The 23,709-nt window shown below is 49.9% G+C and overlaps 1 protein-coding gene across 1 annotated transcript; it reads right to left on the reverse strand.

Moving 5' to 3' along the window:
- Positions 1-21: 21 nt before the first annotated feature.
- On the reverse strand, positions 22-19,262 carry ERN2 (endoplasmic reticulum to nucleus signaling 2; the record flags this gene model as incomplete). The annotated part of the gene is made up of 22 exons (XM_079120541.1): positions 22-331; positions 414-481; positions 566-689; positions 1,168-1,295; positions 1,379-1,526; positions 4,427-4,626; positions 4,710-4,809; positions 4,882-5,071; positions 5,256-5,340; positions 10,083-10,245; positions 10,502-10,657; positions 11,370-11,491; positions 11,609-11,756; positions 11,842-11,920; positions 13,607-13,871; positions 14,695-14,796; positions 15,105-15,212; positions 15,337-15,409; positions 16,439-16,511; positions 16,729-16,762; positions 17,128-17,233; positions 19,173-19,262. The coding sequence occupies 22 exons, from the start codon at positions 19,260-19,262 to the stop codon at positions 56-58; spliced, it is 2,838 nt and encodes a 945-aa protein (XP_078976667.1). The 3' UTR covers positions 22-55.
- Positions 19,263-23,709: the final 4,447 nt, after the last annotated feature.

The raw sequence follows: 23,709 nt of genomic DNA on the forward strand, positions 1-23,709 counted from the left end.
CAGCAGCCCCAGGCTGCCGGGCCTCTGCCAGTGTCCTTGGAGGCTGAGTTCAGGCTCAGCCGCAGGCCCAACTCCTCGGCCCTCTGGGGTGGAGGCTGTCCCCGTGGCCCTCTGCTGGCTCAGCCCCCAGGGGCCCCTGGCACGGCTCCCTGGCCTCCGAGGCCGGCGGGTAGTAGGGCAGGAAGAGGCTTTCGGAGGCGCAGCTCCTCATGGCGTGGTGGGTGTGGAGGAGCAGCCGCGGGAAGCGCTGGGTGAAGTACTGCAGGAAGCTGTCGGGGACCTGGCCCAGTGCCTGCTGCACCTCTGCCGGAAGCTCCCTGTAGTGGTGCTTCTGGGGGCGGTAGAGCAGCGGACCCCAGCTCAGCTGTGGCCAGCCTCCTGGGATCCAGGTCCCACCCAGGCCCAGAACATACCTTGTTCCTCATGGCCCTGAGCAAGTCTCGCACTGATGTCCCCTTATATGACCGGAACCTTCTCAGATCTGTGAGCAGAGAATGGGCTCTAGACACCCACTTCCCACCAGGCTGCCCTCGGCCTCCCCAGCCTGCCCAAGGGTGCGGTTTACCCGTCTGCAGCGGCATGGAGATGTGCTTGTGCCAGTTGTGCCGGACCACCTTGGAGCTGCCTGCCTCCAGTGCCGTCACCAGGGGCCCCTGCTCAGACTCCTTCTCCAGCCAGTCACTAACATCCTAGGACCCACAGAGCTCCTGAGCCTTGTGACCAGTAGCAGCGGCCCCAAGGCCAGGGTGTGGCGCAGAGGAAGCCTCTTGGTTTAGGACAATCAGGACCACTGCTTCCTGTGGAGCGTGGCTTTGCCATGCTACGCCTGAGATTTACCATCCGCCCAGGAGGCAGGCACCCTGTGTCTATTGTACAGAGGAGCAAGCAGGCTCAGGCACAGTCCCTTGCTCAAGGCCACACAATAGAATGGAGTATCTGGGCACCAGATAGTCTGACTTGGCAACCCAGGTGGAAAGGAGTGGGGTGTGTTTCCACAGGAGGGGGCCCTGGGGTGCCAAGATGGTGATGATCAGGGGTCTAGACTCCTGGTTTAGAGAAGCAGCCAGGCTGCTTGAATAGGCAGAGTTACCCTGGTTTCCTCCTTCCTGTTGATCAGGACCCAACCTTAGGACTTTTGGGGTGCCATTCCCAGGATTTCCTTCTGACCTGGAAGAACTGGAGCTGCTTGGATCTGCTCCAAAAGAGGGGGTGGGCCAGCACCTGGGGAGCAGAAGGACGGGCCTGCGGCACAGGACTCAGCATGGCTTCCACCAGGTCCCGGGCCACCACCTTGTCTGGAGAGCAGAAGGGGAAGGGTGGTTGAGGCCAGGCCTCATGCCCCTCTCCTCCCTCCCTGCTGGGCCCAGCTCTCCCTCACCATGGGCCTCTTCTTCCAGGTGAGTCAGGCAGGCAGCTCCTGTGAGGATGTTGGCCTGGCGGTAAAGACTCTCTCCGAAGGGGTGGCTGCCTCCAGAAAGCACATAGTAGAACACACAGCCTGCAGAGAAGATGTCCACAGCGGTGGTCTGGGGGCCAGAGAGACGGGCATGAGGAGGAGGAAGGTGCCCTGGCTAAATCCCCTCTGGCCGATCAGGGGTTGGTTCACTCAGCAGCACATGGATCCTTCTCTAAAATAGACCATGTTTTATGCCACAAAGCTAATGTTAGCAAATACAAGAAGATAGAGACACTACCTTGTATTCTATCAGATCATAATGGATTGAAGTTAGAAATAAATGAAAGAGTAAAAAACAGAAACTACTCCAACACCTGGAGATTAAACAATATGCTATTATATGATGAATGGATAACAGAAGATATTAGGGAGGAAATTAAAAAATTCTTAGAGGTGAATGAGAGCAAAGAAACATCATATCAAAATCTCTGGGACACTATGAAAGCAGTACTTAGAGGAAAATTTATTTCATGGAGCGCATTTAATAAAAGAAGTAAAACTCAACAAATAAACGACCTAACACTACAGCTCAAAGCCCTAGAAAAAGAACAGACCAGCACCAAAAGTAGTAGAAGACAGGAAATAGATAAACTCAGAGCTGAAATCAACAAAATTGAAACAAAAGAAACAATACAAAAAATTGACAAAATAAATAGTTGGTTCTTCGAAAAAATAAAATTGATAAACCTTTAGCCACACTAACAAAGAGAAGACGAGAGAAAACCCAAATCACTAAAATTCTGAATGAACAAGGAAATATCACAACAGACACGATTGAAATACAAAACATAATTAGAAGCTATTTTGAAAATCTATACTCCAACAAAATAGAAAATTTCGAAGACATCAACAGGTTTCTAGAGACATATGAATTGCCTAAACTGAACGAGGAGGACATACACAATTTAAATAGACCAATTTCAAGTAATGAAATAGAAGTCATCAAAAGCCTACCAACAAAGAAAAGTCCGGGACCAGATGGGTTCTCAGCCAAGTTCTACAAAACCTTTAAAGAAGAGCTCATTCCAATACGTCTCAAAGTATTTCATAAAATAGAAGAGGAGGGAACCCTCCCAAACTCATTCTATGAAGCCAATATCACACTGATACCTAAACCAGACAGAGACTCATCAAGGAAAGAAAATTTCAGACCAATATCCTTAATGAACATTGACGCAAAAATTCTCAACAAAATTTTAGCAAATCGCATACAAAAACATATTCAAAAGATAGTGCACCATGATCAAGTGGGTTTCATCCCAGGGATGCAAGGTTGGTTCAACATCAGGAAATCAATAAATGTAATTCACCCTATCAATAGACTTAAAGTCAAGAATCACATGATTATTTCAATAGATGCAGAATAAGCATTTGATAAAATACAGCACCCCTTCATGCTCAAAACACTAGAAAAAATAGGGATAGTGGAACATTCCTTAACATTGTAAAGGCCATCTATGCTAAGCCCATGGCTAATATCATTCTAAGTGGTGAAAAACTGAAAGCATTCCCCCTAAAAACTGGAACAAGGCAGGGATGCCCTCTTTCACCACTTCTATTCAATATCGTCCTTGAAACTCTAGCCAGAGCAATTAGACAGACCAAAGAAATTAAAGGGATACGAATAGGAAAAGAAGAGCTCAAACTATCCCTATTTGCTGATGATATGATTATATACTTAGAGGAACCAGGAAATTCCACCAGAAAACTTTTAGAACTCATAAGTGAATTCAGTAAAGTAGCAGGTCACAAGATCAATGCACATAAATCTAATGCATTTTTATACATAAGTGATGAATCTTTGGAAAGAATAATTAGGAAAACTACCCCATTCACAATAGCCTCGAAAAAATAAAATACTTAGGGGTTGGTTCAACAAGAACTCGAGGCCATGTCCTGGGCTGCACCTTTTGGCCCTGATCCCCTCTGTGCTGTTGAGGAGGCCTGTGACCCTGCCCAGTTTCTGGTTTGGGTTTCCTGGCTGCTTCCTGCAGGTGTTCCCAGGTAGCGCACTGAGAAGCTGCAGTAGGCAAGGGTGAGCTGGAGACCTGGCATGGGCCCTGACCATGGCCAGCTGACCTTAGCTCCAGCTGGGTGCTACTAGGGGCCTCTGCCAGAGCTGAGTTTTTTCCCAAGAGAATCCAAAAATCCAGATTTTTATGTGGGATTTCTCCAATGTTCAAATATTGGCCACTAATTTAAAAAATAAACTTTCCGGGCTTATAATATCAGTGCGTTGGGTTCTTGGGTCTCCAGCTCAAGTGATTTTTAGGAGTGGGAGTGACTTGGCCTAGTGGCTCATCTACACCCATGAATTCAACGTCCATCCACACACTGTGACTCCAAAAATCTATAACCCTGGGGGTCCCCAACTCAAGTGCGCATGGGGTCAGAAGCTGTTCTGTGCTCCATCTACATTAGCTCAAGTTCAACTGATGCTCCCCAGAAGCCTCCACATCAGTGATCCTGATTTTGGATCCAGCTTCACCCTAAAATCACCCAGGAGGCCCTACGCCAGCTAATGAGCTCAGAACCACTGGGTAGGGGATCTGGGCATTTTCTTCCCCTGCCAGTTCCCCAGTAATTGTGAATCAGTGAGGACTGATTTTTAGCTCCGGGTTTCTCAGCCTCGGCACAATGGACTTTAAAGGCCAGGTAGTTGTCGGGGGGGGGCCATTCTGTGCATTGCAGCAGCCTGAGCTCCACCCACAGAGGCCAGCAGCACTTCCCTCCCAAGTCAAGACGACCAAAAATACCTCCAGATGTTGCCTAAGATCCCCTGGGCAGCAAAACCGTCCCCACTGGAGAACCAGCACTGCCCGAGGTACAAAGGGGTGGAATAGCCCTTTGTGCGAGGAAGAGGCAGGGGCTGGGAGGAGTGGGTCGCACAGCAAGTGGGGTGGGGCCTCATCTGGAAGGGAGCTGGGACATGGAGGGAGCCCTGCGGGCCGGGCCGGCGGGAGGACTCACGGGGCTGTGTGGGAGCAGGAGCTGGAGGAGCTCGGGCGCCATCCAGCCTTCGGTGCCAGGGATGCCCGAGCGGAGGCTGAAGCTTCTGTGGCCAGCAGGCAACTTCTTGCAGAGGCCGAAATCCGAAAGGACCACCCTGCCTTGTCCCTGGCTGTCGGGCCCGGCGAGGAGAATGTTGCCTGGCTTCAGATCACGGTGCACTACAGGAGTGGTGCAGAGAGGGAGCTGATGGCTGGAGAGCAGCGGGTGGCCCGTGGGGACCAGAGGCAGGGCCAGCGGTTACCTATGTGTAGGGAGTGCAGGTGCGCCAGGCCAGACGTCAGCTGCTGCAGCGCCATCCTGGGCTCCAGGCCCCAGCGGTCCAGGTCAGGGTTCTCTACATACTGCACAACATGGAAGGGCCGAGTGTCGCCATCCGGCCCAGGGCCCCTGCCCTCCCTGCGCCCCCGACTCACCTCCTGCAAGGAGGCCTGGCAGAGCTCCAGAGCAATGTAGTGGAACTGGGGGCCCCGCTCCGTGCAGAAGTAGCGGAGCACATTGGGGTGCCTGTCCGACTCCTGCAGCAGCTGGACCTCCCGCCGAACCAGACTGAAGCATTCTCGGAGTAGCCGTTTGACAGCCACTGCCCGTCCCTCGAACTGTCCCCTGGGAAATGGGCAAGGGGGCCGGGGTTCAGAGAGAGCAGATAAAGGAAGGGGTAGGTACTGGTGAGCAGAGGGGCAGCCTGTCCCCCACCCCCATGGGGAGTCTGGAAGAATGGTTCCCCAAGAGGTAATGGCCAAAGGGCTTTCGGCGCATGTCTGTAACCCAGCTCCTACCTGCAACTTACCGGAAAACAAACGTTCCACCTGCCCCGCGTCCCAGCACATCTTTGGGGTTGAAGGAAATCTTTCCCACCACAGTGAGCTGCTCAGCTAGGGGACAGGAGGGCAGCGTCACAAGGAACTTCTGCTTGCTACCCACAGCCTCTCTCCTCTGCCCACCTCTCCATCCAACCTCTGCCCAGTCCAGACCTCCCCCTCCCACGCTCAGCCTGGTGCAGCGGGTAGCAGTCAGGACCCAGGTGTCAGATTACCAGGTCCAATGCCTGATGCTGCTACTGCTCTTCCTGTGTACTTGAGCAAGTTAATTAACCTCTGTGCCCTGGGTTTGCTCCTCTGTAAAGCAGGCCTAATGTCAACGATCCGACACCGTATTCAGACGAGGCTCGAATGACTTATGTGGGAAGAGGGGGTGGGTGATGTTTGCTGTACTATCTTCTTTTTTGGCAACTTCTGCCCTGGTTTTTTTCCCCGACTTTCTCTGCTATTATCCCCACCTCCACCAGTTGTAAATGAATCCTTTAATTGAGATTGGACTGGTTTCAAACAGGAAAGTGAATTTTGGCAGTTGGAAACATGACAAGAATGAGCCTAGTTACAGAAAAGACTGGCCAGACAGGGAGAAGCAGTGGGCACTGGGAGGCTCTGTTGCCCCCGCTAGTTCTAAGGTGGCAAGGAGCTCCCAGAAGGCCTTGCTTTCCCATTAAGATGGGTGGGGTTGGCTCTGGGGGATGGGCAAAGGTCTGCAGGTTTATAAGGGGCACTGTCCACACAGCTAACTGCTGTTACAGTGCAGGGGCCCTGAGAACATGCTACTTGCTTCTGTCTCTACCATCAGCTCTAGAAAAAGTGGAAAAGCAATGAAAATCAGTGTCAGGAAGCTGTAAGAAAAGCCCTGTTATGGTTTGGTTGTGAGGTGTCCCCCAAAAGCACATGTGTGAGACAATGCAAGAAGGTTCAGAGAAGAAATGATTGGGTTACAAGAGCCTTAACCTAATCAGTGAATTAATCACCTGATGGGATTGGAGGGGTGTGGCTGGAGGAGACGGGCATTGGGGGTGTGGCTTTGGGGTATATATTTGTATCTGGCAAGTGGAGCCTCTCTCTCTGTTTTCTGATCATCATGTGAGCTGCTTCCCTCCACCACACACTCTGTTATGATGTCCAGCTTCCATATGGACTGAGACCTCTGAAACTGGGAGTTCTTAAATAAACTTTTCCTCCTCGTAGTTGTTCTGTTTGGGTCTCTTAGTCATAGAAGCGAAGAAGCTGACTCAAACAAGCCCCAAGCCATGCTTTAGCAGTACTTGCTAAACATTCGCTCTCATCATCTCTGCAAGATGTAGGCAGTAACCTAAGTTGGTGTACTGGACTCTCAGGAATGCATGCACTCAGGGCCTTGCAGGAAGCACATCACCCACGCTGTCTTTGTGGCAGCTCTGAAAGCAGGGACAGAATTGCCTGAGAACCTGTTGAACAAGCGCTTGGTCATCTGACTGCAGGTGCTGGTCACCCCACCAGCCCCTCTTTGTACCACACATTTGGTACTTCTGGGTTTCCGTTCTCTTGCATGCCTGCTTTTCCCGTTCTTGAGGCCCATGGGGTGGGATAAATGCTGGCTCAGTGCTTGCTGGATTGATGCTCGGTTGCACCCTCAGTACTAGACAGAGTCCAGCCTTAAGGCCTTGAAGGCCTTGAACGTAAAGAGCTCACATTCAGGCAACTGTCAGCCTTCTTCCATATTATAGTGGAGAGGCAACGCATGCAAGAGTTAAGTTATCCAATATTCAAAAGTTGTCATGTCAAGCAAAATAGCACAGTCAGAATTAGCTCTTGGAAGTCCTGAGCACACACCATATTCTGCTGCTGCTTTGACAACCTTCAGAGACAGCCACATTCTTTCACAGGTGTTTGCCAGTGTTCAGACAGGGGCAGGATCCCACAGCGGCCCATTTAGAGCACAGGCTGGAGACAGCTTACCTGCCTTTGACCTCCTGAGCTGCCACTCAGTAGCTACATGGGTCTGGTGGTGGGGTATGGGTGTCATTAAGCCTTTCTGCCTTCTCCCACAAAAGAGGCATCATAACAGTACCCACCTCACGGGAGAGCTGTTAATATGATTCATGTATGCCAACTGTTTAGAGCAGTGCCTGCACACAGGAAGTGCTATGTAAAGGCTCGCTCTGGTCCGGGTTTGATTATGTCCTCTTGGATATATGACATGGTTGGCAGTTCTGAAGGATGCCCAAGCAAGCGCGTGTGGATGATTTTGTGTTAAGTGAGAGTAGGGTGTGACGCCACTCATGAGAAACGTGCCTCTCTCCTACCGAGATAGGAGGACGGGGATTTCCAAGTTCAGAGTTCCTGAGCTTGACATTTGTGCCTTAAGAATAAAATAGGCTGCCCCCCGGGTGCTGGGGTAGAGACCATGTTTAAAGAGTGGTTCTCGAGAGCTTTTCTCCATCAGTCAAATTTTGACTCTTCCAGGTCTCAGCTGAGATTCTGATACACTGGACTCTGGAATAGTTACACTGCAGAGGGACAGATCTCAGACTAATGGTAACTTTGCTTTTTCCTCACAGTGGCTTAGCACACATATTTCATTTCTATTTATGAGAAGTGCTGTTTTAGAATTTCCAGTGCCCAGAGTCAGTCTTGATTAAACAGATATTCAGTGAGCCCTGCTTTCTGCCAAGGGGACACAGGAGTAATCAAGACGAGCTTAGTCCCTGCAGTCAAGTAGCAGGGCAGTTGTTCCCAGACTGCCGCAGTCCCTACCATTCCCTATTGTCCCCTACATGGCTGCTTCACTCCTTTACTTGATCCACTTGGTCTGCCCATGAGCACGAATCTGCAACCTTTCACTTGCAGGATGTATACTCTGCTTTCTTTAACCTATGAATTTTAGTTTGTGTCCCACTCCTCAGACTCACTTAGGCAGTAACCTAAGTTGGTGTTCCTTCTTGGGCCTCAACTTGGGCATGGTGTCTAGGTTACTTCCTGTTTCTCGAGCCTGGGTTTTGTGCCCCTTCTCTGAATTCCCAAAACTCCTTATCTGATCCCACCAGCAGTGCTTTCCACGGTACCTAATAATTGTCTGTTCTTTCTGGGTTTTGCCTAGAGTGCATGAAAATGCCAAAGTAATGAGCTTATTCACATTTTAAATAAACAAGTGAAAGAAATATAAAGACTTTCTTTAGATGACAGAGGAAATCTAATATTATAGAGAGTTTTTTTTTTCCTACTGATTTTAATAACAAATTACCAGGCTCTCTCTGGGCTAATCTGTTTTATTTTCTTGGGCTCTCATCCCAAAACATTGCTATCACTTGGACTCTTTCCCCAGAGTGCATAAATCATTTTTGGCATTTTACATCACAAGGTTGTCTTGGCTGAGCCAGATCTGAGATTCAAGGCCTGAGATTCTTTTGTGCCTCCTTCCCCAGGGGATTACTGCAGTCCAGTGACTCAGATGGAAACCCGGGAGACTTCTGGGGAAAGGATCTCGCCACCTCAGTGACTGGGGTCTGCTGAGCTGGGGTAGTGAGAGGTAACTGAAGGAAAATGGCAAGGAGGCTTTGTAGTGCCTTTTGACAAAAACCACCCTGGGAAAGATGGAGTCTGGGTTGTCTGGACTACACCCTAAAGTCATCACCCAAGGGAGAAGAGGGTTTTGGGGTACAGTAGGGTGATTATTACTTGGATCCATTTTGAATTAGTGAAATGACAAGAATAACAATACTCGGCTGTGGGGCACTACAGAAGAACTGCCCTGGGCTGCCGTGCAGCAGGTGCTTTACAGATGCTAGGCCCTGGGTTCTGTCCCTTAAACCAATCTCTGACCCGAGGAAGGGGAGTGTTTCCCTCTCAGCACAGGCCTGAGGAAGAGGAGCACACAGGTGAACGCTGGGACCCCAAAGCTGACCTGATGCTGCAGCAGGTGGAGTTGCAGCCTGGGGAAGTGGGTGGAGCAGGACCGGGAGGTGCCAGCACTGGTTCACCAAAAGCCCCAGCCCAGCCCAGAGCCAAAGAAGCAGGAGAAGAGGCTCAGACTGAGCGATAAACACATGCGCAGAGCCCCCAGAAACATCCCCAGATACCGCAGAACCTTTGAAAGGGATGGTTGATAGGATTAAATTGAGAAAAGATGAGAGGAATGCTTAAAAAATAAAACTGCTGGGTGCGGTGGTGCATGCCTGTCATCCCAGCAGCTAGGGAGGCTGAGGCAGGAAGATCGTGAGTTCAAAATCAGCCTCTGCAACTTAGTGAGGCCCAAAGCAACTCAGTGAGACCCTAAATAAAATATGAAAAATGACTGGGTATGTGGCTCAGTGGTTAAGCACCCCAAGGTTCAGTCCCCAGTATCAAAAAATAAATAAAATAAAATAAAATTGTACCAAAGTAGCATTACAAAATGTGATATTATTTTATCTTAATAACATCACCTAGGCCTGATTTAATAATAACAATGATAATAACCTTTCCCAATGAGGTGATGAAATGAGACAAGTGTTATTTACTCCCACTTAACAAATGAGAAAACTGAAGCTCACAGAGGCCAAACAACTGCTCGATGTTAACAGATAATAGACTTTGATCTACACTCAGTTCTATCTACATCCAGAGTTCTTAAAATTAATAACAATAATAAGGATAGAGAAGACACTTCTTGGGTGCTCAACCACACAATGCCCTCAAAACACCCTCTTATTCTCTTATGTAGGTGTAACCATCCCACTATAATGACTTTTAGTAAATTCGCTTTGAAATTAAATTAAATCAGCCCCTCCCTTTTCTGTCCCTGACTCTGGCCCATCTTGTTCCCTCAAGCTCACCTTCAGGATCGCAGGCTGGATGGGCTTGCTCTGAGGGACTTGGAGGACTCTTCTGGCATTGCAAGGTGGCCCCTGGGGGCTGGGCCTGAGCATCCCAGGAGATGGCAGGAGGGCCCGCAGGTGCTGAGGGAATCTGCTGCTGCTTCTCTGCCAGCTGCTGCTGCTAACACATGAGGGCTAAGAGGGCTTGGCCCTGGCCAGGCCTGCCCTGTGAGGGGCCCACACCTGTGCCTGGCATGGCCTCCACCTGGAGCATGAACTTACATGGTACAGGAGCAGGGAACTGGGAACTGCTGGGAGGAAGGCAGGGTGCCAGGTTGGAATGGGGTGAGGGAGAGGGTTGCTGAGTGGTGTGAGAGGAGTAAAGTGCTCTCTGGAGAGACACAACGATGGCCCCGCGGTCAGAGGGATGGTCTTACCCGCCTCATCAGGAAAAGAATCCAGCCTCCCAGGAGGACAGCTGTGAGACTAGCTGCCAGCAGGTCTTGGGTTCCCAGCCCCAGAGTAGAGCCTGGAGTTGTCTCTTCACGGTTTAGCTCTGGGTCCCAAAGTTGCTCTCGACTCAGGCTCAGGAGCTGGGAACAAAGCAGTTTTCATTCTTGGTACTCGCTCTCACAGTGGAACCTCCAACCCTTCATCACCCAGTCCAGGGCTGGGCTCAGTGGAAGGGGCAGCAAGTGGTCTATGCATGGTGGGAGCCATGGAGCTCTCCGTGGTGCTGAAACATCATGGTGCCCGGGAGCATGGTCTGCCAGACCTAGCAGATGACCAGCATCTCCTTGGATGTTTTAAAAAATACAGGTACTCATGGGGTGTCATTAAAAATAAAGATCCCCACCTCCAGGGATTCTGAATTTGGTGTGTCTGGAATGGATTCCCAGGTGATTCTGATGAGCCACCAGATTTGAGAATTATTACTCCAAGTCACAGCTCTTCCTTCTGACCTTGAACTACTTACTGGTGCTTCTTATCTAACCTGCTCCCAGGAAAGCAAGCTTTTTATAGTTTTTCTGTTTCTAAATTCTCACTTGATGAATATTTTACAATATTTACACTGAAGAAAAATAAAAGACAGCACACCATGTTTCACTACTTAGGTACCCGATATCTTTTCGATACTTCCGACACTTCTGGAAGTGACAACAAATGTTTGTCTTCTCAGAAATTCTGTGAGGTCTACTGGCCCTTCATCAAGTGTTACTCCTTGAAGTCTAAGGAAAAGGTCCAAGGGCTGTCCATGCATCTGCTGAGTCCCAGCCCCATGTCCTCTACCCTTCCAGCACTAACCTCTAAGAAGAGAGTTGAAGCATGGACACTCTCCTGGGGTCTCGCCGCAGCAGTCCCACTCCCTGAGTTGGGATGGACCCTTAGCATAGTGGTGTGCAGCACTGGGGGTGGCTCATGGTGTCCTAAGGGCCAGGGACACAAGTCAGAGGACTGAAGGTGATCTCAGCCTCCCAACTCAGAAATGGGGCTCCAAGATCCTTTTTCTTTATCTATTCCAAATTTGAGCCAGGGGATCTTACCAATGAGCAGCCATTGGCTAGGGAGGGCCACACTGCCTGAGGGGTATCTGACAGCAGTGCTGGGTGAGCCCTCCCGTTCCCCCGAGACTTGGAGTGTCACCTCATCTGTGGTGGGGCCATCCACGGGGGTCAGGGTCAGTCCACGAGGCTAAGGAAGAAGATGGAGAGCCATGAGTGAAGGAGCCCCTCTCCTGCTCCACCCCTCTTTCCAGCCCTCTGGAGACCCCTCTCACCACTAGGGCCACCCCTGTGTGGACCAGGGCTCTGGAGACATAGAAGCCAGCTTCTTCTTTTCCTACATACAGTGTCATGCTAACAGGAGAGAGGAAAGAGAGAGAGATGGGTGATGGAGATGAGGAGCTTCAGATATGCTGAATGGTATTCCATATTGGCTCTGCACTAGGTCACATGACTTGCTTTAGTCAACGAGACCCTAGCATATATGACAGGAGCAGGGACTTGAGAAGTGCCTGTGTCCTGGGGCTTCCTCTCTGGTGGTGTTCTGTGGGACCCTGAGACGAATGACCGTGTGAGGAAGCCCCATCTCTTGTGAAGCGTGGAAGGCCTTGTGGAGTAGAAACGGACCCTTCTGCTTGGTACCTCCCAGGCCACGTCGAGAGGGGTGAGTGAGGACATCCTTGATTGTTGACGCTATCAAGTCACCAGCTGACCACAGACCAGAAGAACCACCCAGATGACCTACAGAATCTTGAGAACTAACAAATGTGGTTTTTGAAGCTATGTTTTGAGTAGTTATGCAGCAAAACAGATGCAAACTTTAGAGTTGCGATTTCTAAATGTATGTCTGTCCCAGACCCCTTTCTAAAAGCTTGGTGTCCTAAATCTGAACACATCACCTCGCACTTCACCCTCGGTTTCTTTCCCTGCTTCCTCCACTCGTGCTCCCTACCCCTGAAAACGATGGCACCCATGTGCTTCTAGAAACCTACATATGACCCTTGACTCCTCCTTGTTCACAACCGCCCCGCTTCCTAACCATCCTCTTTACTAACTTCTCCTGAGATCTTACGTCCTTTACTTATTTACATCTCTAGTTTCTCCACTCATCTTTTGCCTGAACTAATGTTAAGCCCACACGTGTCCATTTCTCCCCCTGTATCACTCTTCCTATTGCAACCAGAATGACTTTTCTGAAATGAAAATATGATCAAATCCCTTCCTGACATGGTGGTTTTACGGATCCTCCACTGACTTCTCCTTAGCCTTAGGGGAAAATAAGTGTTTAAATTCTTTGAATGATCCTACAAGGTCCCACTGAACTTAGAACTTTAGACTTTACTCCCTGCTCGGATATATGCTTCAACCTTATTTAATTTTTTGTGTTCCCTGGATGACATGCTTTCTAGCACCCATTTCCTATTTACCCCTTAGTTTTCAACTTAGATGTCCCTTCTTCAGGAAGCTTTCCATGACTACCCTTGCCCCCGGTCTGGATTTGGGAATCTTTCTTATACATTCCCACCATATCCTGTACTTCTCTTATCTCTTCCTTTATCACACTGTGCTAGGACTCAGATTCCTGCAGGCAGGAATGATGGCTGTTACTGTTGAACTCTCAGAGCCTAGCAAGGGACTGGCACATAGTAAATGCTTAGTTAATCTTTGTGGAAAAAAATAATTGAATGGACAATCCCCAACTTTCCCAGTCTGTCTCCTGATACTGCAGGATGAAGACACTAAAGTCTTAGGTGCTATAGGGAAGGTGAGATTTGAAGTATTTAATAATCATTGAAGGCACAGCACCTAGCAATCAGACAGGTTGAGGCCTATAGGTTCCCTCCTCAGTCAGATTTTAACCTATCATTTGCTGCAGGGTGGGACTATCCAGGGGGCCCTGGAGGTACTTGGGGGGCACAATATTTTGACACCTTTTTGGGTGCTGTTGGTGGTCATGGTTGAACATCATGCCTGGTCATTGGACCTGGGTCGCAGTAACTCCAGAAGCTTGCTTTCTGGACCCCAGCTGTGGATACCTACAGAAGCTGGGTGTCCAAGACAGAGAAGTGTGTGGCTGCATCTTGGGGGCCTGAAGCAGGCAGCCGGATGTGGCCCCAGTGGATGGCGAGGAAATGCAGGGTGTCCCGAGCCAGTGTGAGGTGGGGTAGCTGACGCAAGCCATCCTGATGCCAGGTGTAGATGCCCGTCACAGGAACACCCAAATCCTGTGTCCATAGCACCGTCCCACTTCCTGGGTCCACAGTTAGCAGCAGGCCCATCCCACAGGATGCCAGGTAGCTCATGTCTGCCACAAAAGATGGTTGGGAGAGGTCAGAGCCCTCCTGGGATGCATCTGAGAGCATCCCAGGTGGAGGGTTGTTCAGGTGTGTGGAGGTCAGGTGAGGTCACCTGGATGGTTGCCAGGGCACAGAAAGGTCAGAGTTCATGGGGCCATCTGAAAGTGACTCAGATGTGCGTGGGTCAGACTGGGTCATCTGAGAGGAACCTTAGGGTGTGGGGTACTCAGTCATAGACTGATGCTCGCTTAGGATGAGTCGCTGGTGTGGCCCAGATGTGTGGGTAACCTGAGAGTTATTCAAAGTATAAACAAGTCAGTTAGGGGATCTGGGGGGTGTCACTTGTGATGTGTCAGGAGTCTCATGCAGAAGGATACATTCAAGGTTTGAGGGGTCCCTTGGGCAGCTGGGTAGGACTGGCATACTATCCCGCGGGTGATTGGGTTTCTTTGGGGGCTCAGTCTGGGAAAATTTCACTTAGGGTCATCTGCAAGTGTCACTCATCATGTAGGTTCAGCTAGGACAAGTGGGGAGTGCCCAGGGTGTGTGGGTTGCTTGGGGTCACTTAGTATGCTGGAGTCACCTAAAGCTACCTGGTTGAGGTCATTTGGGTTACAGAAGAGTTGGGGTGGTAAGACCTTGCTCAGAAATATGAGGGTCAGTCTGGGTGTTGAAGGGATCACTTGGGGTCATCTGCCAGGGGTATGTCACTCAGTATGTGAGGGGGTCTATGTGTCAGAATATGGGTGGGACTTGGTCATGGATGCCATTCAAGATTCCCTGGGTTGGGGACCTTACTCCAAGATGGGACTGGAGAAAGGGGGCACTCACATTTCCCAGGTGATCCATCCATGGGGGATGCTGAGTAGCGGCGGTAAGTGGTGTTCCAGCGTAGGGCTGGGGCCCTTGGGTCATGTATGGTGACCGTGTACTCTAGGGATCCCCAGAAGCAAGATTACCAGGAATGTCCATGTGATACTTCCCTCACCCCCATCCCCAGGGCTGTTCATCTTGTGGAGTAGGGACTTCCTGGGCACCCTCCTGGAGGCCTGGTGAATATCACAATAATAGAGAACAGGGCTGCCTATTTCTCTACCCACCAGCTCCTTGATCATTGAGTAAAATGTTCATTGATGACTAACTGAGTCACCTGGATTCAATGTGGATAGCAATTTACAGGCCTAGACAGAGAACAAGAGGCGCTGCCCTGAGTTTGGGGAGCAGCCGGGGGCCTAACTTACGTGTCCGGCCGATGTAGAGGTGGGGGGTAGACAGACTATCTGTGGTCAGTGTCATCTGAGTCTCCCCTGACTCAGGATTCACCACAAACCAGGCATCCTGCTTCCGTCCTGCAGAGGTGGAAAGTGTGCCAGCTTTCAAGATGGTGTGGGAAAGAGGGTGCATCCTGTTGCTTCTGAATCAAGATGGCCCATCATAACCCAGGTTCCCATTCTGGGCTGGAGAGATGCTCACCTGTGTAGAAGACCCCATCGGAACTGCGGCAGGGAGAGGCATGGACCAGCTCTGGGATGGTGAATGGCAGTTTCTAGGAGAGGGAAAGGGTCCAGTAAGAAGTAAGAGCAGAAACACACACACAGTATTCAACTGTGCTGGGCACTTCCGAGGGTTGACGCCACAGCCACATTTGCATGAAGCATCATCATCGTTATTATTTATACTTCCCAGGAAACTGGAGCTTAGAGAGGCTAAATAATTTGACTAATGTCCCACCACCTTAGAGTGGCAGAGCCAGGTTTTATACCCAGCTAGACAGTCTTCAGAGCCAGCACACTTAACCACTTTGCTACACAGCTTCTCGAGGACCTGCAGATAATCCCACGCCCAGTGTCAAGATTTCACCTGATCCCTGCCTGATGCCCTCCTAAAAACACACATGGAGACTTCAACACTGTCAACAGCTCAGAGAGGTTGAGGAGCTGTCCCAGAATAAAGGGGACCCTGCCCAATGTGGCTATGCATGGAGATCCACCCTCCAACCTTCTCTGCCCTGTTCTCTCCCTGGAGTTGAACTTGTCTGGATTATGTGAATGGACTCCATGTGCTCCTGATCCTTGTTAGGTTTGGATAATGGGGACAGGGTAAGATCAGGGCATGGACACACTGTTGCCAGCCAAACACCCATCAGCTTTCAGGAACAGAGATGTCCAGTAGACCAACAGCTGACCACAGTTGCAGGAGCAAGTTTGATCTAGATCAGCAGAAGAACCACCCAACCGAGCCCAGCCTAAGCATCGTCCCACCAGATTTTGAGTTGTTTGGGTTTTAGTCTTTGGGTTTTGAGGAAAATGGTTATTTAGCAAAAGCTAATTGATACATAAGTTTCTCCTTAAAACCACCAGAGTCCCAAGAAGCCCCCTCAATGCCCTCAGCTTGCTCTGCTGACACAGCAAGAGCCGCTCTCCCTTCAGCAGACAGCATTCCCATGATGCTCAGAGCCTGGCTTATATTCCTGGTCAGATGCCCAGATTCTGACCATGCTACCCCACTACCCTTCAGTGCACCAGCTGAGGGCCACAGGGCCCTCACCCATCCCAGAGCAGAGTAGGAAGCACACCATTAATCCCTGTTGTTTCTGGGTCCCCAGGATGTACAGGCTGCCATCAGCTGGGTCTGAGAGAAAGGCTGTTCTGTGGAGCAGAAAGGAACGTGGAGAAGGTTGAGTGCAGAATCCTGGTTTCATGAAGGCCTCCATTCCCTCCAACTCTCAGCAGGAGCCCCATGAACTTCCCCTATGTCGTATCCAGACCCAATTCTCCTCCCTCCCTTCTAACACCCCCCCAAATCTTCCAATCTCCATCTCCCAGCCAACCCCTCCTTATGGTAAAAGGCTTTGTGTTCACTTACTCTGTGACATACATTGGTCCTTGGATGATGGGATCTGCAGGGACAGGACATGCAGCATGAGCCCCCCTAGACTTCAGTTGAAAGTATAGCTCCTATTTACTGAGCACTGCGTGCAGACACCACACCCAGCATTCGACAGGCATGCCATGCCTCCTCCTAGGAACTCTGTGAGGTGGGCTTATTACCCTTTGCCCCATTTTACAGGTGCGGACGTTGAGGCTCCAAGAGGCCAAGCGAATTTCCCAAGGCTACCCAACTGGGAAGTGGTGAAGCTGCCTAAGACGCTGGCACATTGGAACTCCGTGCCCATGTGCTTACCCTCTATGCCCAAGTGACTCCCTCCCATGACCACCATCCAACTAGGGGGCCCCAGGAGAGAGAAATGGCAGCCCCTTTCACCGTTCTTCAGGGTCCACTTCAAGTCCCCTGTCTGTTTGCTCAGGGCGTGGAGGCTTCCATCCAAGGTGGACACCAGCAGGAGGCTCTCTGGCTCGAGGGTCTGGACCTGTGGTGGGGAATAGTGTCAGCTCCTTTGAAGGACCTGGGACCACCCTTGCTCCTGCCCCAGGTGACTCCTCCTCTCCCAGAGGGGGACGGAGAAGGGAGGAAGGATGATGGGGGAAGCTTCAGTCTCCGCTCATCATTTCCTTGACCCTGTGGAGCTGGGGGCTCCGTGGGAATTGGTTCCCACTGTGTTTAAATTCCCACTGCCTTCCCCCTTCAATTCTTTCTGGGTTTCCAAAAAAAATTGTAAGTTTTAATGAAAGGGCTTCACTACCCTTCCAGCCTATGATGCAATCTCACAGGGAGTCTCCCCATTGCACAGGTCGGGGACAAGGAAGCTCAGGAAAGTTAGGTTACTGCCCTAAAGCCACACAGATAACAAAAGGTACAACCCAGTCTTGAACTACCAACTCTCTGACTCTAAAGCCTGGTCTCTTTCTCCTTTGTCTGCCTCTTGTAGGATGACCCTTTCTGCCCTACCCATCCCGCCTCCCCCAACTGGCCTAGCTGCTTCGGGTGCCAGACTCCAGCAAGCCCCTGAACCACAGCTGGGGGTGGCTGGGGGAGGGAGGACTGGAACTGCGCTTACATCTGGCCCCTGCTGGGCTAACTCACCTGCTTTAGTCCCTCCTTGAGCAAATAGGGTGAGGCTGAGCTCACAGCAGGAACCCTAACATCCGGGTGGCCCAGCCACACCTCTGCAAAGGCCACATCCTGCTTCAGGACCCTCAGGTTGGGGTGCAAGCCATTAGTGTCTGGTGCAGAGCTGGGCAACTTCCTTCAACTGCCCCCCAACCCTTTTAGTACCAGGGATTGAACCCAGAGGTGCTTAACCACTGAGCTACATCCCCAGTCCTCTTTTTTTTTTTTTTTTTTTTTAAATTTTATTTAGAGACAGGGTCTCTCTGAGTTGCTTAGGGCCTCACTAAGTTTCTGAGGCTGGTTCCTAACTCTCGATCCTCCTGCCTCAGCCTCAGGAGCTGCTGCTAGGGTCACAGGCTGTGCCACCTCATCCAGCTCAAGCCACTCTTTTCTGGGCCTCAGTTTTGCCATCTGCAACACGGAGGGAGCATGCTCTAGAGAAGATGCCACCTGCTGACTGTCCCCACTGAATTTTGTTTGACCGTCAGGGTTCAAAATTTTGGTTTAAATTGACTGCCAATTTTTTAACACTTGGAAGATTTCATTTTTTAAAAAATCAGATTTTTCTAATTGTTCTCCTTTCTCAATTTTCTGGGAATATCAGACCTGGCTACACGGGGCTCTCAATATTACTTGACAACCATGGACGGATCCAGAGCTGGAGGGGAAGCCTGGGGGCTGCTCATACCACCGGTTCCTTGAGTTCTGTGGGGGCTCCAGGCAAATCGGGGTCTAGGTTGGACAACTTCTGTCCCCTGCTTGCGTTTCCCCCAGATTGGACGTCAGTGCTCCTGGCTGCGCTAGAGCGGATCCGACACCTTGAGCTCACTTTTCTCCGCGGTTCTGAACCTGGGGTCCAGTCATGGAGAAGGAGGGGGGCGGTGCTTTCCCAAGCACCTGGCATTGGAAAACGGGGTGCATAGGCCCGTTTATCAGCAGAAGATCCTTGAATGGATCATAGCTTTAAAGGAGGCCAGGAGCGGTAGGAGTTTAAAGGGTTCTGGCTTTACTGCCAGACTGTCCTTGGTCCCCTTCTCCAGGTGGACCTGCTCCCTGCCCGCCAGGCTGCAGAAGAGGCGGGCACTGCGTCCCACTGTCGCTTCCACGCTGGCACATCTCTCCAGCTGGGGAGGCAAGTGGCACTTCCCCGAGCTCGCCCGGGACCCACAGGAGGCCCAGGAGAGGAGGGGAAGGAGCCCGTTGCCGCGCTGCCCCCTCGCTCGCTGGCCAGCGCGCCCCAGCCCCCTGCTCCCCGCAGACCCGACGTCGCAGGCTCTGCCTCCTCGCCCGGCTCTCACCTGTGGCCCGAGCGTCCCAAGCAGCGCCGCGAGCTGGAGCAGGAACCCAAGGCCGGGCCACAGCGGCGACCCCGGGGCCACGGTCCCCATAGCGCCCAAGGGCAGCCGCACACTTGGCCGGGTCCCTGGGGGCCTCCAGGGGACCGTAGGGTTCCCGCCTACCCGGAGGAGACTCCGCCCTGGGCTGGGACTGCGGGAGACGCAGAGGCTTGGGCACAACCCCAGCGGAGAGTCGCCCGCCGCCCTTCCCATCACACTCTGGAACTGCCCTCGCTGACTGGGGAGCCCTGGGCCCCACCCAGGACCGAGGGACACGGGGTACGATTTGTGCTCCAGAGGTCCTCAGCCCAGAGCCTTTCCTCCTGCTCCCCTCCCTTCCTTTCTAGAAAGCTCTTCCCCACGCATCACCGGAATCCCTGTCTCAGGCTCTGCTTTTCCAGACCTAATTGAAGACATGCTTCCCTCCATTGTAACCATGGAAACCTCAAGTACCTCAAGACAGGGAGACCTTGTTTAGAAACACCCATATCATGGGACCGTGCACAGGTGCAGCACTTTTGCTGCTGTGACCGAAAGGTCTGAGGAGAACAATTTGAGGAAGAAAAGTTTGTTTGGGGGCTGCTGGTTTCAGGGGCCTCAGTCCACAGACTCTGTTGCTCTGGGCCCTAGGTGAGGTGGAAGGGTGTGGTGGAGGAAAAGGACTCAGGACATGGCACCAGGAGGGGGAGAGAGACACACACAGAGACAGAGAGATACAAAGAGAGACACAGAGACAGAAAGAGAGAGAATTAATGATTCTGTCCTCACCATGGTCAAAATAAATGCCAAAGGCACCCCACCCATGACCCAGCTTACCTGCCTACAGTTACCACCCCGTTCATCTCCAGCAGGGGGGTAATGCACTCATGCACTCAGGTCACTCTCATAACCCAACCACCTCACTTCTAAAACCTCACTCAACTTTCTTGCATCGACTCACACATGACATCTAAGCCCTAACAGCCGAGTAGGGTGACTAGAGCTCACCATGACAGATTTTCCTAGGACCTGGAAGACAGTGGCTCAAAGGAAAACCATAAAGAAATGATCAGGAGCTGGAAATGCTAATTCTTTTGGTTTGATCGGTTCACATCATACCCAGGCTTGGAAAGATCACACTGTACCCCGTACGTATGAACACAGGTAAATATTAGAAAGAAAAAGCAAAATAAATAACATACGTCACGAAGGCTTTGGTGTTCTTATTTGTGCCCCCGTGCTGAGTTGTTCCCATACTCCCACATCTTCGTAGCCGTCCTAACTTCCCAACCAAAGTGATTTCTTGCCAGTTTAGAGACTAAGTCAGGCTACTGAAGTGTGAATGAACTCCTCTTCACGCTTTATGTTTTCTATACTGTACGTTGTTCTGGAAGGCACATCGTGTGGGTCCATGGTCATTTCTCACGCAGCAAATCTGCCTCATACACACTACGAGTGAAGTGGAACACACTGTGTGTGTGTGTGTGTGTGTGTGTGTGTGTGTGTGACGATTAAAATAATACATATTCCAGAAACTTTGTAAAATTAGGAAAATATTAATAAGGAAACCAAACCCACTCCTGGCTCCCTTTCCCGGAAGCAGAGCACCTGTGGTTTTCCCCTTTCCCACGTGTCTGGCAAGAGCCTATGTTGGCATATGAACAGTTCTCCCCTCTAGAGCTGCCTTTTTCCTCTGGCCTTTTTCCCATTCAAGTGAGGCTGCTCTGAATTTAATGCCTTTGGGAAAAGATGAAAAGGCAGAGAGAACATGAAGTTTCCTTCAACTTTTGAGTTACCAAAAACTCAGTATGAATCTAGATTCAGAAGACTAGGTCATGAGACTGGAAAAGATCGCCTGGACCTGGGGAAGAGGAGGAGACGGAAGAACAAGGAGCAGAATGCTTCAGGTCTCTGGGACACACCTGCAGCTTCCGCCCAGGCTGGCTTGTGGATTCAGGGCAGGAGATGCCTGTGCCTTGCTTCCTGGGCAGAGCCTGGCAAAGTAGCAATGCTCAGGAGAAGTCTGGGCAGAGAGGGGGTATCTGGGAGGCTCCCTCTGTCCGATGTGATCCAGAGGTGGGTGAATGTGTCCCTGTGGCTGAGTGTGTCAGAGTGGCTTGAAGCCGGAGGGGATCTCAGAGTTCACGTGTTAGAAACTTGATCTCCAAATCCATATGCTGATGGGATTTGGACATGGGGCATTTGGAGATCGCTGGGATTAGACAAGGTCACGGTGGGATTAGTGGCCTTATAAAATGAGGAAGAGACCTGAGCTGGTGTGCTCCCTCTCTCTTGTCATGTCTTGCCTCCTGCCACAGGGTGACATAGCAAGAAGGTCCTTGCCAGATGCTGGCACTAAACTCTTGGGCTTCCTGGCCTCCAGAACTACAAGCCAAATACATTTCTATTGTCATAATGTACCCAGCCTGTAATATTCTGCTATAGCAACATAAAATCGAGCAAGACAGAAATAGAAGTAGATAGATAGATGGAGGAAAAGCTTGAGAGAGAGAGAGAGAGAGAGAGAGAGAGTGTTTAGGAGGGAAAGAGGGCCAATGTAGCAGATTCTATGAGGACAAGAAACAGGACCCCATGCCCAGGAAGACTATCAACATCTCAGGGGTTGCCAAGGACTCTGAGCCCCGCTGTTTCCTGGAACTCTGTGGAATGTAAGCCCACCCCCGAGAAAGGCTGGGAAAAGCCAGAGGAGAATGAATTTCTTCCTCCTGGCACTAACAGAACTTGAACTAAAAGGTAGATTTTATAAAGTTGATGAAGTTTTAGAAAATTGTATAAAATTTATATACTTTATGAAGTCATAAAGCCATGAAGCTACATTTCTTCCCTCCACACCAGTTTGTGTTCCTAACTGCTCTGATTTTGTGTACACGTTCAGTTGGCCCTTCAAATCCACAGATCTCACATTTGCGGATTCAACCAATTGTGCTTTGAAAATATTTGAAAAAATATTGCATCCATACTGAACAGGCATAGACTTCTTTTTCTTGCCCTTATTCCCCCAACAATACAGAATAGCAACGATTCGCATAATACTTACATTATGTTAGGTATTATAAGTAATCTAGAGGTGATTTAAAGTATTGCTGGGCTTGGTGACCCATGTTTGAAATCTCAGCCACTTAGGAGGCTGAAGTAGGAGGATGGCAAGTTCGAGGTCAGTGAGACCCTGTTTCAAAGTACAAAATAAAAAAGGGCTGGGGATGTGACTCAGTGGTAGAGTACCCCTGGGTTCAATCCCCAGTACGAAAAATAAATAAAGAAATAAAGTCTATGGAGAGGATGTACATCAGTTGTACGCAAATGTTACATCATTTAGTACCAAGAACTTGAGCATCTGCTATCCATGGGGTTCCTGGAACCAATCCCTGTGAAGACCAAGGGACTACTGTACCTTTTTATTTATTTATTTATTTATTTATTTATTTAGGTGCCTGGCATTGAACTCTGGGGCACTCGACCCCTGAGCCACACCCCAGCCCTATTTTGTATTTTATTTAGACACAGGATCTCACTTAGTTGCTTAGTGCCTCACTTTTGCTGAGGCTGGCTTTGAACTTGTGATCCTCCTGCCTCAGCCTCCCAAGCTGCTGGGATTACAGGCATGTGCCACCATGCCCGGTTAATGGACGACTGTAGTTTGATACCAATGTTTTTTCTCTATTCTAGCAAGAGAATGGAGACAATAGAAACAGAAATGGCACAGATATTCCATTACACTAGCCATAAAAAGAAAATACTTAGGAATCCATTTAATTAGAGGGGCACGGGGCCTAGGGAAAAAAGCTAAAATTTATGAAGGTCATAAAATCTGAACAAATGGAAAGATGTGTCCCTGTGAGGAAAGACTTAATATTAAAAAAATGCCAATTCTCCCTTAATTAAAATATAAGTATAATGAAATTCTTATTAAATCATGTTTTTTTTTAAATAAAACATTGGCTAAAATAAAGACCTTATGCAAGAGTAAATGTTGGAGAAAAGTGTGAAGATGAAGTCTAACGGGAAGGGGGCTTGTTTTACAAGACATGAGAACATATTGTAATACCACAATATCAGTGTAATTTTAGCACAGGGACTGACAACCAGATAAAATGTCAGTCGGATTGAACAGAGAATCCAGAAATATGTAGCAGTATATGTGAGAATTTAATAAATGACAAAGATAATGTTTTAAATCATCGGAATATTTGATTAATACTGTAGCATAATTGTCTACCCATCAGGAAAAAAAGTCACTCTTTCTTATACCATATTGATATACATTTCTTATACAATATATATATTGGTTACCTATTGCTGCACAGAAAAGCACCCCCAATATTGCTGGATTAAAATCTCAGTTTCTATGGGGGGGTTTAGCTGGGTCCTCTGCTCCAGGGTCGCACAAGCCTGCAACTGAGGTGCTGACCAGAGCTAGGGTCACTGAAAGGGTCCACGGGGGAAGGAGCCACTTCCGAGTTCCTGCCTGTGGCTGTTGGAGCAGGGCCTCCTTTCTTAG

The sequence above is a fragment of the Sciurus vulgaris genome (genome assembly GCF_902686455.1).
Source record: "Sciurus vulgaris genome assembly, chromosome: 18".
NCBI classification, from domain to species: domain Eukaryota; kingdom Metazoa; phylum Chordata; class Mammalia; order Rodentia; family Sciuridae; genus Sciurus; species Sciurus vulgaris.